This window comes from Heptranchias perlo, chromosome 18, assembly GCF_035084215.1.
Source record: "Heptranchias perlo isolate sHepPer1 chromosome 18, sHepPer1.hap1, whole genome shotgun sequence".
NCBI lineage: Eukaryota > Metazoa > Chordata > Chondrichthyes > Hexanchiformes > Hexanchidae > Heptranchias > Heptranchias perlo.
The window spans coordinates 33,797,617-33,810,842 of record NC_090342.1 but is presented as its reverse complement, the minus strand read 5'-3'; the positions used below and the strand labels follow the sequence as shown (position 1 = coordinate 33,810,842).

The following is a 13,226-nucleotide window of genomic DNA, read 5'->3' as shown; positions in this document are numbered from 1 at the left end:
TCTGCTTACTGTGAATATCTACCATATTTTAAAATCTTTGTCTGCGGGCACTTCCTGTCAACTTTTCCTCATTATAAATTCCCAATGTCCACATTTATAATGGAAACTTGTCACACTTCAATTAGTGGTGGTGCTATAGCACCTCAGCTTTACGTTGTCCAACTCCTCATTGTGCAGAGAAATTCTTACGCTCCTACCAACTGTAACGGCATTAATTTCAACAGGGGACATCCTGATTGACCATTGTAACTTTAGTGGAAGATCTGTAGAAACCCCGAAGAAAAAGGCGTAAATAGAATTTCTTCACATCTTCTTATGGTGGTCCATCAGGAGAACCCCACGGAAATTCAACCCTTAATTCTCTGCTTCCCAAACTGCCTTTCATTTTGCTATTTAACTATAAATTCTAATATAAAATCAAATATTACATAAAAATCAGGACAGAACGCTTGTCTTTAAAATGACACAGGTTGCTTGGCCCTATAACCATCCATTTCTCTTATCACTTAGCCATCCCCTTCACTCAATCTACATCACAGCCTGGTACTTGAACCACTATTTTGCAACAATGTACCATTGCATCCGGCTACTAACCATTTTCTTTATTCCCTCTTTCCAGGTCCTGATGAAGTTCCAGGCTCATTGGTAGAGGAGGAGGAGGAGGAAGAATCTGCAACTGAAGATGCACCATCACTCACTCTTACTCTTGCAAGCACCTGCTCAGAAATTGGCACCCCACGACCTTTAGATAGTGACTTAGAGGGATCAAGATTGGGTCATGCGCTGAGCACAAGTGTGGGGGAGCAAGAGCAGAAGGAGAGAACGGCACAGGACACAGCTCACTGGAGGCCAAGCTTGCATCCTAGCCCTGCTATAGAGGGCAGAGGTGATGACTTCCATGGTCCAGCTTTGTGGCATCTACGGGGAAAGATATAAAATTGCTGATTTTGGAGCGCATCTGTCACCTGGTAAATACAGCTGATTGGCTGATGTTGCAGATGTCACTTGCTGCAGTCAGGAATGACCCCAAGGCATAAAAGTTCAGGGCCACGTTGACTTGGACAGCCGCAGGCAATGAAGGATGTGATATTGTGCTGGGCTGCAGTTGGTGCTGATGGTGATAGAGCTCTGTGACAGCCTCTCTGGTAAAGCGGAGCCTCCTCACACACTGCTCCTCGCTGAACTGCAGGTAAGAAGTTCTGGGCCTATATACTCCTGCAAGCTTCCCTCCTTGTGTCTCTTCTCTCAGCAGCTGCAGCATCTTGGACTCTAGCCAGTTCCTGCTCCTCCTCTTTCAGCCACAATGGCAGTTAAAGCACCAAATCCATTGAAATCAATCAGAAATTTTCCAGAAACCTCTGGTCAAAACCCTTCTGCTGACTCACCAAATTACTGTCACAAACAATTACTGTCAGTTCCAGCAGCCAAAACTCCCAGAAAGCTCAAAAACAGCACTGCAGCAGTCCAAATAAATTAACGCATGATTTATCTGACAGCATCTGATGATCCCTTTAAATATCACTGGAAATGGCACCCTCCAGGCTGATCACATCCATGATCTCAGTGGCTGATTTCGAATTGGCTAATAGCACACCAGAGCCGTTGAAAGGGGCAATTGGGTTCTAAAACAAGCACAGGACCCTAATAAGCATGTTTAAGTAGGTGACTGGCATTTTCAGAAACGTGCGCTGGATACCTAAAAACACCCCAATTCAAAATAACGAAGGGCTAATTCTATGTATGAAACAGGCATGCGAGATCGCGACCCGACTATCTGTGCCTTAAAAGCTTATCTGGAGGTAAAACAGGTGTTCCCAAGTTGAAAGTTCTCCCATCATCTCCAAATCTGCCTTTGTAAAATTGAATATTCGGATTGTATGCAATCTCTTTTTTTTAAAATCATAAGCTTAACCTTACACTCCACATATGGAGTGTCTGTTGTCAGCTCTGACTCTACCAGCTCCTGGTTGTTACTTGATATCAGATCTAATAGCGTCACTGCTTGCGTGAGTTTCTTGACCAATTTTTCTACATATCAATCCAATATTATGTCTAGGATCAGGTTAGAAATCAGGTTGACAATAAGAGATACAGGCTGCATATCAGAGAATTTGGTACCCAATTCCTGAGTCTTACCCAGGATATCCTCATATATGTTCTCTTCTGATAAAGTGTAGTCCAGTGTTAACTTTGATTGGGCGTACCAATCCACCTGCCCGTTTCTGAAGAAACTGGGAGATTGCAATCGCTGAAGGTCTTTCACATCTTCAAACTCAAAGGACTTCCGACTGTCAATAAAAACAGATGACAGGTATTAATTCACAAATTGGTTAAATGCATCACTCCCTGAAGCTACTAATTTTTTTTTGCATTTCACCATCTCCATTTTCCTTTAAAAATTGAATTTTGTGCTCAAGATGAGGGAATGCAATACTTTCCAACTTAGGCATTTAGAGGTAGTATCAAACAATCCCAGGTTAGATATAGCAAGGGATGAGTACTTTCAGGTTAGATACAGGATGAAATCCCCTCAATATTGTGCAGTCAAGTTTAGCATGGGTTAGATGCAAAGTAAAACACTGCTCTGCCCAACAATGTGACTTAGCCCCAACTCGGAATGTTCCCCTTATTGCACAAGTGTGACATTTCCATTTCCCACACTAACCATCCTGTGGCCTTTTTAAGCAATATTACCAATTCAGTGCCAATTGTTGGCAACTTAGGGCCATAACCATGCTGTGAAGTCACTAGGAAATGAGTAGAGAGTGCCTGAACTCAATTTACTTGAGACTATTACAAACAGCAGACAAAGGTTACTTTTATCCAATTAGTCCGGGTACATTTGAACCCAGGTCCCAGAAGGGAACGTGGGGTAATCTATAGTTTTATTTTTTGAGAGTGAGATTCTATTTATGATATTTTTCCCTCTTCTCTTGATTCAGCCCACCCATCTAATGCACCATCCCAGATCTCTAACAAAGTTGCTTGGAAATGAAAAACTAGAAGATCCACAAGAGCAGCCCAGCATGGGCATGATTCTTCTCTGTACTTTGCCTCTCTGTCTGTGGGAAAGCATCTGGCCTCCCAATAGCATTTCTCAACAGCGGCACATCTGAGATCAGGAATTCCACATGTGGAGGAATACAAACAGGAATTTTAAACCACCATCTGTAGGGGCTCAAATGTTCTGACTCATCTTGGTATTCCCAGATTTCTCCCTTAGCCTTTTAGGTCCTCACACATCAGACATGCACACTGCAGATTTCTACATTATGGCTTTAGATGGTTTTCAGCATCCTACTAGGACTAACCCTTCTGAAAACAGAAGATGCCTGCTTACCGGTTATCCTTACTGTTTATCTTTGGTCTCCCATTTAGTGCCCCTGTACTGACTGTAGGGGGAGGTGATGATGGGAGAGGTGGGGGAATGGCTGGTAAGTCTGGCAACTGCCGGGCGTTCTTCCTTAACATACACTGGCCTGCCATTTCTTCTGGCCCATATTCAAAAGTTCGCCTAGGTTTGGGCACAGGATTCACTGTAAGCTCCTGGTCCAGGGTTCCAGGTTCCGAGTAGACATTCTCCACATTTCTAATTTTACAGCTTGCCCAGGAGACCTTCACCTTGTCCAGAGTCCCAAAGATAGGTTCGCTCGCTTCGGAGTCAGAATTGGACTGGATGTGCTTACGCTTAAGCTCAGAGCTGCAGCTGCCATCCTTTTTCTCCTTGGAGGTTGATGCCCCCTGGGCTGTCAGTGCCTTCTGAAGTCTCTGAGGGGTGTAGTAATCACCTGGCAGCTTGAGTTGGCTTGGCACTGAATCTTCCTTCGCCTTTTCCTCCAGCTTCTTGATGTGACTCAACACAGTTGTCCTGTCTCTTTTCAAGGGCTGCGTTGTGGTAAATTTGCTACAGGCAACCTCTTTTGCTTTCCCACCAATATGCTGTGTCAAATCAGACTTTATTATCTCATTCTCCTTGTCCCCAGACAACCTGCTTTCAGATTCCAAGGTCCTGGCCTTCCCATCATCCACTTTATATTCATTCTCTTTCCCAGCATTCTTGCTATCTAAATTCCAAACTTTTAAGTGTTTAGATTCAGCCTTCTTAACGACATTCCCCTCAACCCACTTCACCAGGTCCGACTTGCTATTAAGTTCCTTTGTTTCTTTATTTTCCAATTTTTCTTTATCTGCTGAAAACACTGGTTCCGTCTTACCCTCCCATTCTGAAATCTTTTGCTTGATGCTTGGATTCCTAACTATAATATTTGTTTTATTGGGGGACAAACTTTGGCTGGAAGTATTCTTTAACTGTTTCTGCAAGGAAAGTTCATTTTCGGATACACTGTCGATGTCCAGGCTTGGGTCACTGATAACGAGTTTTTGATTCAGCATTTTCTGCTCGTTGCTTGCCAGTCTCGACTTTGAAAGGCAGCTATTGACTGGCTTTAAGGGGCACTTTACCTCTGTGCCGTCAACTGCCTGTGTGCCAATCAGGACCTTTGTTGAACTCTTTTTAATGTAATTCTGATGCTGATTAACAATAGATTGAGATTCAAACCTCGGTGGCTCCTCGACAACATGGACAAACTTCTTACCATCCGTTTTGACCCTAGAAAATAAAAAAGATCTGCGTTAGACAAAGAACAGTAGAGTGGCTGCTGTGTCTTATAACAAGGCATGTGGCAGTCCTCAGCTTGCCTTTCACACATGATGGCAAGATCTCCAAATGTTTTAGCTTCACTTGCAGTCGGTAAGCCCTACTTTTAGACCGCTGCAGAAGCCAGCCCCTCTAGTATTGGCTTACCTCTCTGTACTGAGCCAGAACAATCTGTTATACATAGGTGTGAGCTGCTGATTAGAGACAGTGGCTACAATTGTTAAATGGAATCGGTGGGACTGGGGGTGGGTTGATAAATCAGACTAGGTATTTCATATATTTTCATGGCCCAAACTGAGGATATCACCCTGAGTGCATTTTCAATATACGACCATTGTTTAAGCCACTTCTTCCAGGTCTACTCCCACGTCCAGGTAAAATGATCAACCCCTGGCCTCCATGGGTGTGGTGAATTTTTAAATAGTTGTTGAGTGGACTGGAATCCAATAGATAAGCATTTCTCTTTCACCCTTGCTACCCAGACGATCCAAGAGGATCTACCTTACACACAATGATTCTTAAGCCAACTATTCAAAGCATTTCTGTCTAAGATCATCAGCCATCTCAAGCTTATTGGTGGGCTATTTACTGCCCATTTTTAAAAGTGATAAAATACACCGAGCTGGAATTGGGTGATAGTTGACCTAATTTCAATTATATTTTGTCAGAGAGTTGCAAAGGTGGGGCCACAGATCAAAGTTCAGACCCCCCCGACCCCATTCTCAACATATTTATTTTCACACTTCAGAATGTTTCACTAAATCCTACTGAGAAACAAACAAGGACGACATTTTTGACGCTAGAGTTTGTTTCTTTTGTATCATTAACTTAATGACATAATGGTGCTGTAATGCATAAATAGTAAAGGGCCTCACACGGTCTCTTTCTTGGCCTAGTCACCCCTAGTGAACCTCCTGTCAAAATGTAATCAAGTTCACTTCTGTCTTGCCTTTTGTGCATTGGATTTGACATATGTAAAATGGAGCAATGAAACTCCCTCTCATAGATGGTGTAGAAACATTGAAGCACTGCACATACAGCTGGCAACCCTCCAGCATTCATAACTCTCAATGGAAAACATTAGCACTGTGGGAAAGTGCAGTTAGGGTGCTCTTTTTATATTCTCTTTGCAGTATACTGATGACCTTTTCAGCATTTAAATAAAGAAAAGGGAGCCCACAACGCAGAGGCACACAGTAATACAAGCCAATCATTTCCTACATGATACACTGGAAAATCCTGAAGCATCATACAAGTCTGGCAATCTCTCTGGATCTTTATAGAAACATAGAAACATAGAAAATAGGAGCAAGAGTAGGCCATTCGGCCCTTCGGGCCTGCTCGCCATTCAAAATGATCATGGCTGATCGTCTTAATCAGTAACCTGTTCCCGCTTTTTCCCCATATCCCTTGATCCCTTCAGCATTAAGAAATATATCTAGCTCCTTCTTGAATACACCTAATGACTTGGCCTCCACTGCCTTCTGTGGTAGAGAATTCCACAGGTTCACCACCCTCTGAGTGAAGAAATTTCTCCTCATCTCGGTTCTAAATGGTATACCCTGTATCCTGAGACTGTGACCCCTGGTTCTGGACTCCCCAGCCATCGGGAACATCCTCCCTGCATCTAGTCTGTCTAATCCTTTTAGAATTTTATATGTTTTGATGAGATCACCTTTCATTCTTCTAAACTCTAGTGAATATAGGCCTAGCCGACCCAATCTCTCCTCACACGTCATTCCTGCCATCCCAGGAATCAGTCTGGTAAACCTTTGTTGCACTCCCTCCATGGCAAGGACATCCTTCCTCAGATAAGGAGACCAAAACTGCACACAATATTCCAGATGTGGTCTCACCAAGGCCCTATATAACTGCAGTAAGACATCCCTGCTCCTGTACTCAAATCCTCTTGCAACGAAGGCCAACATACCATTCGCCTTCCTAACTGCTTGCTGCACCTGAATGCTCGCTTTCAACGACTGGTGTACAAGGACACCCAGGTCTCGTTGCACCTCCCCTTTTCCCAATCTATCACCATTCAGATAATAATCTGCCTTTCTGTTTTTACAACCAAAGTGGATAACCTCACATTTATCCACGTCATACTGCATCTGCCATGTTCTTGCCCACTCACCCAACTTGTCTAAATCGCATTGGAGCCTCTTTGCATCCTCCTCACAGCTCACATTCCACCTCAGCTTTGTGTCGTCTGCAAACTTGGAAATGTTACATTTAGTTCCCTCATCCAAATCATTGATATATATTATGAATAGCTGGGGCCCAAGCACTGATCCCTGCGGTACCCCACTAGTCACTGTCTGCCACCCGGAAAAAGACCCGTTTATTCCTACTCTCTGTTTCCCGTCTGTCAACCAATTCTCAATCCATGCCAGTATATTCCCCCCAATCCCTTGTGCTTTAATTTTGCACACTAACCTTTTGTGTGGGGCTTTATCAAAAGCCTTCTGAAAATCCAAATACACCACATCCACTATCTATTCTACTAGTTACATCCTCAAAAAACTCCAGCAGATTTGTTAAGCATAATTTCCCTTTCATAAACCCATGCTGACTTTGTCCAATCCCGTTAATGCCCTCCAAGTGTTCTGTTATCACATCTTCTAGCATTTTCCCAACTACTAATGTTAGGCTAACTGGTCTATAATTCCCTGTTTTTTCTCTCCCTCCTTTTTTAAATAGTGGGGTTACATTTGCCCCCCTCCAATCTGTAGGAACTGTTCCAGAGTCTATAGAATTTTGGAAGATGACCACCAATGCATCCACTATTTCCAGGGCCACTTCCTTTAGTACTCTGGGATGTAGATTATCAGGCCCTGGGGATTTGTCAGCCTTTAGCCCCATTAATTTCCCTAGCACTATTTTTTTACTAATACTGGTTTCCTTCAGTTCCTCCCTCTCACTAGACCATTGGTTCCCTAACATTTCTGGCAGGTTATTTGTGTCCTCCTTTGTGAAGACAGAGCCAAAATATGTGTTTAATTGTTCTGCAATTTCTTTGTTCCCCATTATAATTTCCCCCATTTCTGACTGTAAGGGACCTACATTTGTCTTCACTAATCTTTTTCTCTTGACATATTTATAGAAGCTTTTACAGTTAGTTTTTATGTTCCTTGCTAGTTAACTCTCATACTCTATTTTTCCCCTCTTGATCAATCTCTTTGTCCTCCTTTGCTGAATTCTGAACTGCTCCCAATCCTCAGGCTTGCCGCTTTTTCTGGCAATTTTATATGCCTCCTCTTTGGATCTAATACTCCTAATTTCTTTTGTGAGCCACGGTTGAGCCACCTTTCCTGTTTTATTTTTGCGCCAGACAGGAATGAATAATTGTTGTAATTCCTGCACACGTTCTTTAAATATTAGCCATTGCTTATCCACCGTCATCCCTTTTAGTAAAGTTCCCCAATCTATCATAGCCAACTCGCACCTCATACTTTCATAATTTCCTTTATTGAGATTCAGGACCCTAGTTTCGGATCCAACTACTTCACTCTCCATCTTAATGAGGAATTCTATCATGTTATAGTCGCTCTTCCCTAAGGGACCCCGCACAACAAGATTGTTAATTAATCCGTTCTCATTGCACAATGCCCAGTCTAGGATCTCCTGTTCTCTAGTTGGTTCCTCAACGTATTGGTCTAGAATACCATCATGTACACACTCCAGGAATTCCTCCCTTGGTGCTGAGAATTAGATAAAAATTCTTTGGTGAGTTCTTAAAGAGAATCTGATTAATCGGTTATTTAAATTCCAGAAGACATATGGGCCTAGAAATATGATTGCGCTAAGGGTTCAATATGGCAGACAGCGAGCGCACATCATTCCACGCCAGAAGTGCACTGCACTCCATTTTGTTTAGGGCTGCTCAGTAGGGAACAGGATCTCCCTTCTGTCCACCGCCTCCAAAGCGGCATCGGAGAACCTCAGGGCCCAATGTACAGCTCCTGCAGCTATGTTTCTCCTTTGGAAATGATCCCTCCTGTCTGCAGCTATCCCTTTAGGAGATACAGACTGCCTTGAAGCGGCATCAGAGACGCACAATTTGCTGCCCCACTAATCAGAGTTGCAGCCAATAAGTCGCGCAGGTGGTGCTGTCTGCATGCCTATCCCATTATAATGAAGTCCCAGCACCAATTTCATGTGGTTTCTGGCCGCATGCCTGTCCCTTTTTTAAATTCATTCATGGGATGTGGGTGTCGCTGGCAAGGCCAACGTTTATTGCCCATCCCTAATCCTTGAGGTGGTGGTGGTGAGCCGCCTTCTTGAACCACTGCAGTCTGTGTGGTGAAGGTTCTCCCACAGTGCTGTTAGGAAGGGAGTTCCAGGATTTTGACTCAGTGACGATGAAGGAACAGCGATATATTTCCACGTCAGGATGGTGTGTGACTTGGAGGGGAATGTGTAGGTGGTGGTGTTCCCATGCGCCTGCTGCCCTTGTCCTTCTAGGTGGTAGAGATTGCAGGTTTGGGAGGTGCTGTCGAAGAAGCCTTGGCGAGTTGCTGCAGTGCATCTTGTAGATGGTACACGCTGCTGGTGGTGGAGGGAGTGAATGTTTAAGATGGTGGATGGAGTGCCAATCAAGCGGGCTGCTTTGTCCTGGATGGTGTTGAGCTTCGAGTGTTGTTGGAGCTGCACTCATCCAGGCAAGTGGAGAGTATTCCATCACACTCCTGACTTGTGCCTTGTAGATGTTGGAAAGGCTTTGGGGAGTCAGGAGGTGAGTCACTCACCATAGAATACCTAGCCTCTGACCTGCTCTTGTAGCCACAGTATTTATATGGCTGGTCCAGTTTAGTTTCTGGTCAATGGTGATCCCCAGGATGTTGGTGGGGGAATCGGCGATGGTAATGCCATTGAATGTCAAAGGGAGGTGGTTAGACTCTCTCTTGTTGGAGATGGTCATTGCCTGGCACTTGTCTGGCGCAAATGTTACTTGCCACTTATCAGTCCAAGCCTGGATGTTGTCCAGGTCTTGTTGCATGCGGGCACAGACTGCTTCATTATCTAAGGGGTTGCGAATGGAACTGAACACTGTGTAATCATCAGCGAACATCCCCACTTCTGACCTTATGATGAGGGAAGGTCATTGATGAAACAGCTGAAAATGGTTGGGCCTAGGACACTGCCCTGAGGAACTCCTGCAGCAATGTCCTGGGGCTGAGATGATTGGCCTCCACCAACCACTACCATCTTCCTTTGTGCAAGGTATGACTCCAGCCACTGGAGAGCTTTCCCCCTGATTCCCATTGACTTTAATTTTACTTGGGCTTCTTGATGCCACACTCGATCAAATACTCCCTAGATGTCAAGGGCATCTCACCTCACCTCTGGAATTCAGATCTTTTGTCCATATTTGGACCAAGGCTGTAATTTGGTCTGGAGCCGAGTGGTCCTGGTGGAACCCAAACTGAGCATCGGTGAGCAGGTTATTGGTGAGTAAGTGCCGCTTGATAGCACTGTCAATGACACCTTCCATCACTTTGCTGATGATCGAGAGTAGACTGATGGGGTGGTAATTGGCTGGATTGGATTTGTCCTGCTTTTTGTGGACAGGACATGCCTGGGCAATTTTCCACATTGTCAGGTAGATATCAGTGTTGTAGCTGTAGTGGAACAGCTTGGCTAGAGACAAGGCTAGTTCTGGAGCACAAGTCTTCAGCACTACAGCCGGGATGTTGTTGGGAGCCATAGCCTTTGGTGTATCCAGTACACTCAGCTGTTTCTTGATACCGTGTGGGAGTGAATCAAATTGGCTGAAGACTGGCTTCTGTGATGGTGGGGATATCGGGAGGAGGCCGAGATGGATCATCCACTCGGCACTTCTGGCGGAAGATGGTTGCAAATGCTTCAGCCTTGTCTTTTGCACTCACGTGCTGGACTCTGCCATCACTGAGGGGGGGGATGTTCGCTGAGCCTCCTCCTCCCATTAATTGTTTAATTGCCCACCACCATTCACAACTGGATGTGGCAGGACTGCAGAGCTTTGATCTGATCCATTGGTTGTGGGATCGCTTAGCTCTGTCTATAGCATCTTGCTTCCGCTGTTTAATATGCATGTAGTCCTGTGTTGTAGCTTCACCAGGTTGGCACCTCATTTTTAGGTACGCCTGGTGCTGTTCCTGGCATACTCTTCTACACTCCTCATTGAACCAGGGTTGATCCCCTGGCTCGTTGGTAATGGTAGAGTGAGGAATATGCCGGGCCATGACATTACAGATTGTGGTGGAATACAATTCTGCTGCTGCTGATGGCCCACAATGCCTCATGGATGCTCAGTTTTGAGCTGCTAGATCTGTTCTGAATCTATCCCATTTAGCATGGTGGTAGTGCCACACAACACGTTGTATGGTGCCCTCAGTGTGAAGACGGGACTTCGGCTCCACAAGGACTGTGCGAAGGTCGCTCCTACCAATATTGCGACAGGTAGATTGGTGAGGACGAGGTCAAGTAGGTTTTTCCCTCGTGTTGGTTCTCTCACCACCTGCCGCAGGCCCAGTCTGGCAGCTATGTCCTTCAGGACTCGACCAGCTAGGTCGGTAGTGCTGCTCCTGAGCCACTCTTGGTGATGGACATTGAAGTCCCCCACCCAGAGTACATTCTGTGCCCTTGCTACCCTCAGTGCTTCCTCCAAGTGGTGCTCAACATGGAGGAGGACTGATTCATCAGCTGAGGGAGGATGGTAGGTGGTAATCAGCAGGAGCTTTCCTTGCCCATGTTTGACCTGATGCCATGAGATTTCATGGGGTCCGGAGTCAATGTTGAGGACTCCCAGGGCCACTCCCTTCTGACTGTATATCACTGTACCACCACCTCTGATGTGTCTGTCCTGCCGGTGGGCCAGGACATACCCAGGGATGGCGATGGAGGAGTCTGGGACGTTGGCTGAAAGATATGATTCTGTGAGTATGGCTATGTCAGGCTGTTGCTTGACTAGTCTGTGGGACAGCTCTCCCAATTTTGGCACAAGTTCCCAGATGTTAGTGCAGAGGACTTTGCAGGGTTGGCTGGGCTTGGTTTGGTTTGCCTCTGCCTTGTCCGGCGGGATTGTACAAGTGCCCTGTCACCCGCGCGTCTGTTTTTGGACGCGATTGAATTTCTAGGCCATTCTCTTTACTCACCTGTCATAGTCTTGAATTTCAGTCAGCCATGATCTGATTTTCAGAGTTGTTCTCTGCATGAACATTTTTTTTGTTAAAAATGTCACAAAGTTCTCAATTGATTTCTTCTCACATCCCGTGATCCCCAGAAAGATCTTCGGTTTCACTGCTGGATTTAGTTTGTTGAGTCAGTCAATCAGTTCTCCCCTTGTCACATTCCTGTATGTGCATGTCACACCCATTCCACTGCAAGTTTGCCTAGAGTTTGGTTCAGCAAATTCAAAGAAATGAAGAATGGGACTCTGCTACTCGAATCTGCCAGTCTCTTACAGCCTGGACAGTATCATGTTATTTTTTTTCCCCTGTATAGAAAGAGCTCATTAGAGGGAATACTCCAACTAGACCCCAGCCTAGATAAATATACATATATCAATAAAATGTTCACCAGGCCTACATTTTTAATAACCTGTAACTCTTTTTAAACAATATATTTTACTGCAGTGCACTCTCAAATAAGGCACCACGTTCACTTTCTCCAGTTACTGCAAAAAAGTTTGACAGCAGTCCAAGTCGAGTAAAGGCTGAATCGGATTGCTATGCTCTGAGAGTGACACTGAAACAGACATTGTGGGGAACAAAGTTAGCCCTTGGGGGTGGGGTGGAGAGTTGGGATGAATATCACAGATCATTACATGCCTGTAACACTTCATTCAAAAACGGCAGACTGGGCAAAGAACTGAAATGTGAGATGACTTTTAGTTTTTTTTAAAGCAAAACAACAGAAATATACTGAGTGGGACTAAATGAAAACACAGCTGTTTCTCAGTTCCCTGCTGCATATTTCCCTAACTGTGGGTCCTAAACCACAGCCATGTGCTGTGGTTAGGTCCTGAAAGGTCACTGATTGATCTGAGGAGATCTCTACTTAAGCTAAACATTTTGAATAAACACTACCTCGCTGAAGATCTCAGCGAAGCCAATAACCTCTGCAAGAAAGCTTGGACAGCCTCAGGCGGGAGCATTGCTAACTTAAATGTTCTTGTAATGTACTTCCAATTTTACTGCCACCGATGCCACTTTCTCAGAAATGACGTTCAATTTGGCAAAGCAAATGATTGAACAGGATGGAAAACAATGATAAATTGCAAAAAGGGTCAACTCGCAAAAAAGAATGGAAGCACACTGCCAGTTTTCCTCCCGAGAGTTGCTTAAACTGCTGTGTACAGACAGTGACTGCTCTGGTAATCCCAGTGTTTGTATCGGGATCATGTTTCCATGACGATTTCTGCAGACTGTGCATAAACAAACAGAAATTCAAATCTTCATCAATTCAACGTCCGCTGATCCCGAGAAAATCAAATGCTCTCCGAATTCAGAAATGCCTGTCCCTTTAAGTAAATGGCCTCGTTCATGCGCTTAAGTGGTTCAGTGATAAATATCCACATGAAAAACAG

General features: G+C 44.7%; 1 protein-coding gene across 2 annotated transcripts in view; it reads right to left on the bottom strand.

Moving 5' to 3' along the window:
- si:dkey-82f1.1 (DENN domain-containing protein 2A) overlaps nucleotides 1-13,226 on the bottom strand; it is a 118,463-nt gene that overhangs the window by 40,544 nt on the left and 64,693 nt on the right. For both annotated transcript variants that reach the window (XM_067999666.1, XM_067999665.1), the window contains exons 3-4: nucleotides 3,341-4,609; nucleotides 2,137-2,288 (exon numbers count right to left, since the gene is read on the bottom strand). In XM_067999666.1, coding sequence (XP_067855767.1) covers nucleotides 2,137-2,288; nucleotides 3,341-4,609 — 1,421 coding nt within the window. The remainder of the gene's footprint in view (nucleotides 1-2,136; nucleotides 2,289-3,340; nucleotides 4,610-13,226) is intronic.